Source organism: Aythya fuligula, chromosome 7 (genome assembly GCF_009819795.1).
Source record: "Aythya fuligula isolate bAytFul2 chromosome 7, bAytFul2.pri, whole genome shotgun sequence".
NCBI classification, from domain to species: Eukaryota; Metazoa; Chordata; class Aves; order Anseriformes; family Anatidae; genus Aythya; species Aythya fuligula.
Window position 1 is genome coordinate 20,694,341 of NC_045565.1, and position 7,013 is coordinate 20,701,353.

The window sequence follows — 7,013 nt, forward strand, 5'->3', positions numbered from 1 at the left end:
AACACATTTATCCCTGGAAGTCTTCAAAAGACGTTTAGATGTAGAGCTTAGGGAAATGGTTTAGTGGGGACTGTTAGCGTTAGGTCAGAGGTTGGACTCGATGATCTTGAGGTCTCTTCCAACCTAGAAATTCTGTGATTCTGTGATTATGTTTGTCAACAGTGACATGTAATGTACTGGATCCTACTTCTGAAACTTTCACTTCCTTGTCTCCCGATGAAGGGGACTTTTGAAGTTCTAAGTAAAAACATACTAGCAACTATGAATGGGGATCAAGGGGTGTGCCTTTGTAGCTTGTCTTGACGTGCAAATTAAATAGGTCCAATGTGCATCCTTACAATGAAAACTGCATAGTTCCCAACATAACTGGGAATTGTGAGTAAAAAAAAAAAAAAAAAAAAGTGAAAAACACTAAAGAGACAAACAGAAGAACAATGTCTTCTCCTTTAGATAGTTACTGCAGAGTTTTGACTGGAGTACATTCAATGTGTTTCATTGCTTTTTAAATGCAGTTTACTTAGTAGAAGATGATGTGATTCGTGTAGCAATATAATCCCAGAATCTTGGTTAGGATGAAGCTATGCTGAAGGGAATATTCACTGAGCATTCTTTTACAGGAAGAATTGCCTTAAATATTATCCTTTACAAATATCTGTTAAAAATGTACACCCAGCAACTCCTGTTCTTTGTATAACATCTCTAGCAGACGGGTAGTGTAAATTGGAGCTCAAAATTTCTGCAGATTGATTTCCTTGTGTGTGGAAATGCTGCATCAAAAAAAGCTGGGGAACAGATGGTAGAATTGTTGTACATATCTCCGTGTATAGTACTTTAAACATTTTGCTTCCTTCTCCTAGGGTCCCCATTTGTGAATGCAATCATTCACAAAGGCTTTGATGAGAGACATGCCTATATAGGTGGCATGTTTGGAGCTGGGATTTATTTTGCTGAAAATTCTTCCAAAAGTAATCAGTATGTCTATGGAATTGGAGGTGGCACTGGATGTCCAATTCACAAAGATAGATCTTGTTATGTTTGCCATAGGTAAGTTACGATCTTTTACACAAAAGAATCCAAATTTGCATTTGCATGTTATGTTACAGACAGGCAAGTCAGCAGATTCTGTGAAGAAATATTTCTTGGGTAACGAAACCTCAGCGCTCAGTATATGCTGAGCGTAACAGAGTATCAGAAAACCTTGATAATTGTCTTAGAGAACCTTTAACTATCTTTGTTGCATTTAACCAAGTCTTTGCCCTTAACTCAGTGTAAAAATGAGAGGTAGGTAGCCTGAGAGTGAGAAGATCTGTTAGCTGCTTGCATGGAAGATGTGGCAATATCAGCGTTCAGTCCGCTTGATTGCCTGCCAGTGATACTCAGGTACTGTATTTCTTTGAAAAGAATGCACACTGTAACAGTCATCCCTCCATGTCACTGCTGCTTCAGACACTAAAATATAGGCATGGATTTACAGAATCTCTACCACTAGCTAAGTTCATAAATCCTTTAGATTTAAGAGTACTTGCCTCTTTTCACTTTATATTACTTAGCATTTTCTGGTACTCTGAAATAAAGAGATGATCTAGAGTTACAGAGGATGTCAGTCTAGTCAAGCTTTGTAAAGTTTTGAATAAGAAGTTTTACGAATTTGCCTTGTGTGAAGGGTTTGAAAGCCAAGACTTTTGCCTGAGCATAACAAAATGGTATGTAACATTGGTCTACAAAAACTGAGATTAAATTGCCACTGTATTAGAACATATCTAAAGAAATAAGTACTCTTGATCTGTTTTTTTTTTGTTTGTTTTTTTAATAAAAACATTAGAACTTGTCTGTACGTTATGTAAGGTATTCTGTTTTCATGTTTTTTTACTTTAACACAGGCAATTGCTGTTCTGTCGTGTAACACTGGGCAAGTCTTTCCTGCAGTTCAGTGCTATGAAAATGGCTCATTCTCCCCCTGGACATCACTCAGTTACTGGGCGACCCAGTGTAAATGGACTGGCATTAGCAGAATACGTCATTTACAGAGGGGAGCAGGTATGTTGGTTTTGGGGTTGTTTTTTCAGACCTCTTTTTAAAAGGCATGAGTTACGAGTGTTTTTTCCGCTTATTTTTGATGTACTAGGACTTGTTTTTTTCTTGGAACAAACTCCAGCTGTGGTTGAAGGTGAAAGGGTCTTTGCCTGAATACTTCAGGCATTTTAGCTCTTGACATTTTGCCCTTTTTTTCTTTTTCTTTTTCTTTTTTCTTTTTCTTTTTTCTTTTTCTTTTTTCTTTTTCTTTTTTCTTTTTCTTTTTTCTTTTTCTTTTTTCTTTTTCTTTTTTCTTTTTCTTTTTTCTTTTTCTTTTTTCTTTTTCTTTTTTCTTTTTCTTTTTTTCTTTTTCTTTTTTCTTTTTCTTTTTTCTTTTTCTTTTTTCTTTTTCTTTTTTCTTTTTCTTTTTTCTTTTTCTTTTTTCTTTTTCTTTTTTCTTTTTCTTTTTTCTTTTTCTTTTTTCTTTTTCTTTTTTCTTTTTCTTTTTTCTTTTTCTTTTTTCTTTTTCTTTTTTCTTTTTCTTTTTTCTTTTTCTTTTTTCTTTTTCTTTTTTCTTTTTCTTTTTTCTTTTTCTTTTTCTTTTTCTTTCTTTTTTTTTCTTTTTCTTTTTCTTTTTCCCCATCTCTGGATAAATTTGGAATGTTTGTCAGAAAATATAATAAAGAATGTATATGTTGCTCTTTCAGGCTTATCCAGAATACTTGATTACTTACCAGATAATGAAACCTGAAGTCACCACTGAAGGTTAAGACAAATTACTTGTGGGAAAACATCAGACTTGGATGTGAAGATACCAGTGGCTGCCATCCTGTTAACTACAATGAGTTGTTGAAAAACAGGTGGTGTGGTAGCAAATGTGAACAAAATCTATCATTTTTGACTTGATAAAGCTTTAATAATGTATAGTACATTTTTCTAAAATTTCAAAAATGTCCTCTTTTTCAGCACTTTAACAGACACCATTCCAGGCATAAACTGCAATTTGCCTGTACTAAATTATAAACAAAAATTAACTTAAACCAATGGTTTTATACAATACTACATTGACATTTAACAGAAATTGTAATGCTCTATACAGGAACTCATTTTACTAATACTGTGTTCTTTAAAACACTGCATTTACACTGAAAATGTTTTCATTTGTAAAACTGTAAATAAGAGCTTTTGTACTAGCTTGGTATTTATTTACATTGCTTTGTAATATAAGTGTTTTAGAACTGCAACCTTGTAAAAAAAAAAAAAAAAAATTCCAAATGTTGGTTTGTTCATCTGTTTCCTCATGCACAATAGATTTAAAAAGCCAGTTTTCAGGGTTTAACACTTATTTGGGAGGGAAAAAGTAAGTTTTATCTGAAGAAGTATAGAAATAGCCAACTAGATTGAATACTCTTTTTTTCTGTATTTTTATTTATGGAATATACATTCCTGAGAATGATGGGCTATGAAAATATTCCAGCTGAATACTAAAGTGTCTTTTCCATCTACTTACTAGAATTTCATATTTTATTTCTATAAAATGTCTTCAAAAGTTTTTATTTAACTGTAGATTTAGTTCATCTGTATCCTCATTTCAAGGCTAGTAGACCTTGCAAGTTAGTTTTAGTAAATTATTTTCTTTGAATGTAGTTGGAATATTAACCTCAAGGAGGTCTGTCTTGAGTTTCCCTTGCTTACATTTAAGCCAGGAAGTTAAATAGTTCATTTCTAATGCGAGGGCTGGCAGCTTGGCCTTTTTTGTATGATTATTTTGGTAAATTAATCTATTTGTTGGTGCCCTCAGGATGAGTATTACGAGGTGGAAATGTTAAAAACCACCCTGTCATCCCCTGTGTTTCTTCCATGTTAATGATCAAGCTGCAGTTGAAGCACTTGCATAGAAGCGTTGTTTACCTGCAGTGCTTTTGGCCGAATGAAACTGATCAGGGTGTAAGATTCTGGTCCCTTGTGCTCGGCCAGCTGGATGAGGAGCATGTAAGTGGGTTGAGCAGCTATTCTGTGGTGACAGCTGCCTATGGTATCTCTGTTGAGACCACTTGTATGGAAGAAGAGTGCAAAAGGTATCACCCCCTGTTCAAGACACATTCGGAGTTATTGAATGCACTGATCAGTGCAGTCAGCCCTGTCATAGCTCTCATGTATTCTACTTCTGTTCCATATGCAATTTTTACCTACATATTTCAAAAATATGTAAATACAAATTAGAGCTCATTTGGGTTTAAAGTGGTTAGGAGTCTATTTGTCTGTTTCAGTTGTCTTATATTTCTACATACAGGACGCTGTCCCAGAAGACAAGTTGTTTGCTGGCCACATTATCATACCATGGTTTTAAATGTAGTAACTGGTCAAGATAATGAAAACGTCTTGCTGATGTGGTGGTTATGTGATTATGCTCTATGTAAAAATGTACTGAACCTTACCCAGTTGTGTGGGGAATCTGAATAATAAGATTGCATCACTTAACTCTTGCAGAAAGTAATATTGGCTATGAATAAAAAAGGCTTTGATTTTTAGGTACTTTCTCCCAGCATGTTGCCTGTTCCTTTGGTATAGTAATGCTGGAATTGGTGTTCATGCAAAATCTGTTAAGTATGTTTAAAACATTTTATTATTGCTAAAATGCTTCATTCTCTATGAATGATCACTTAATGTCTTGTAAAATAATGTGGTATGATAGATTTAAGTGGTACCACAATGCTGGTTTTGTCTGTTTGGGGATTTTTGAGCTTTCTTTTCTTTTTTGCATGACATACCTTGCACTCTGAAGATGGAAGCTGTAATGATTTGATAATATTGACTGTTGAGGTGAATCTTTAATCTCTTGTGCAATTAGTTCTGCTTTACTCATCCTGAAGTGTCTTTACATGTACTGTATAACATTCCATATTCATTTAACACTAAATAAATTTAATTCACTGGTTTTCTGGTACCGTGGGAGTAATTACAGTTGTAAAATGTCAACCCATTGTTTTGAATGTAAGCATGCAAAAAAAAATTAAACTACATCATTAGAGGGGAAATTAATTGCATTAAATAGAGAATTTTTTAATGTAGATGGAAAAAAACGTAAATAATGTGCAAACTTGTTGTTTAGTATATTGCTAGCTAACAGCTTTAGCTACCAGTCTAAGCTTACTAATAGGTTCGCTATGCATTTAAAACTCCATTATCTGGTTCAAACCTGAAAGCAAACTGCCTGAAGTTGGTTCTGTAAAATGAATAGCCTGAAAATTCTGACCTTTCAGATGCCTGTATAGGTAGCAGTCTGAGATGTAAATGAACAATGACAAAAAAAAACCCAACTGTTTAGATCACTTGCGGTAATAAGTAAAGATTACTTGTGGTAATAAGTAAATAGCTTTATTTCATTAAGACCTCTTACACTCGTTTTGGAAACCTTCTACCATATGAATAGAAGATTTAAGCAGGTATGAGCACTAGAGGGCAGGAAAGTCAATCTTTAGTAAGACCGAAGTGATGAAGTTCTTTAAGATGCCTTAGAAGTACAATTTCAAATCTACCTATGTAGGCTGTTATTTAAAGGAGGGGAAAAAAAAAAAAAAAAAAAAAAAAAAGTAAAATTAGCTTTTTATTTGCATTTTTAAAGTAATTAGTATAAAAACAACTTCTTCCAATAAGGGAATAACTGTATAAAATGAGTTGCTCCTGTTTTTTCTACCCTGCACTTCCTCATTAAAAATCATGCTCTGTGTGTGTATACATGTACATACATATGCATATGGATATATGAGTACACACACGGTTGTCCTTTACTTCACTAAAAATGTGCAAAAAAAGGTGATGTACCCAGCAGGTCACTGGTGTCAGTGGGTGTCCATTTGCCCTTCTTCTGCTTGTCTCCTCAACTTAATGATAATAAATCAGTTTCTCTCTTTTGCTGGATAAAAAGAGTAGAATCCTAGTGGTAGCTTGCCTTCTGCTTGTAGTATAAAGGCTTGATTTGTACTCCTCTGGTGCAGTAGTACAGCACAGAGTGCTTTCTCTCCCTCAGTTAATTGGCAAATCAGGTGGCCACATCTCCACCTCTGGCTCTTGGAGCTGTGCGTTTCCTGCACCCCTAAAGCTGCAGTAGGTGATGACGGTGTCAGTGAGGGAAGTGCTACAGCTGAGGGTGTGGAGGGAGGCCCCCTCCAGCAGGTGTAAGCAGTGGTATGTTTCTGAGAGGATCAAGGGTTTCTTCACTCTGCCTATGCCTCACTTCTAGATCAAAAAAAGCTGCACGCAGCCAGAACGGAGTAGAAGATATAAAGCAAAAGCATGTGGAAGACTGGTTTGGAGTTAGTGTTCTGCTCTAAAAAGAGGCAAGCTTGGTAACAGAGAAGATAGGAGATGAAAATGCTAATAACCTTTAAAAAACAAATTGTAGGAATACTGCAAAGTTAGGGTTACATGTCCCATTTTCAGTTAAAGCAACAAACAAATGTTTGTTATGAACATGTAGATGTTATGGGGATTTCAAGACAGCTAGCTAGCTATTCTTGACAACACAAATACTTTGAAGGAGAAAGTTGTAGCCAATTCAAAACGCTAATGATAGACCTGGGAAATAACGTGTGCAAGAGCAAGAAATAGAGTTTGAAAGCTGAAGTCGTGTCCTATGCACTTGTTCTTAAAAACATTGCTTTTGAGCATTATCAGAGAGAAGCCAAATGTCAATCAAAAAACCACCATGGATCATACCAGTAAATAAAAGTACCACATTAAATCATCTGCCTCGGGTGGGGAGCACACAGGTTGAGGTGGGGGGTCACACAGCCAGAAAAGAGGAAGAAGGAGGTGGGAGGTCAAGTGCCCCCTTCCATCTCTCTGTTTGTGATCTTGATAAAATTGATGAATCTGTTTAGCCACCCTAAGAGGAGGAGGTAGTATAACCAAAATGTTTCAGTCCATGTCTCGATGGGGGGAAGCAGAGGAGATGGGGGCACTTCCTTACATGGTACGTGTTGATACTGCACAGCAAG

General features: G+C 35.5%; 1 protein-coding gene across 1 annotated transcript in view; it reads left to right on the forward strand.

Annotated features, from left to right (window-relative positions):
- TNKS2 (tankyrase 2) overlaps nucleotides 1-5,580 on the forward strand; it is a 29,552-nt gene extending 23,972 nt beyond the window's left edge. The window contains exons 25-27 of the mRNA XM_032191764.1: nucleotides 858-1,044; nucleotides 1,881-2,037; nucleotides 2,721-5,580. Coding sequence (XP_032047655.1) covers nucleotides 858-1,044; nucleotides 1,881-2,037; nucleotides 2,721-2,783 — 407 coding nt within the window. The 3' untranslated portion in view covers nucleotides 2,784-5,580. The remainder of the gene's footprint in view (nucleotides 1-857; nucleotides 1,045-1,880; nucleotides 2,038-2,720) is intronic.
- The last annotated feature ends 1,433 nt before the right edge of the window (nucleotides 5,581-7,013 follow it).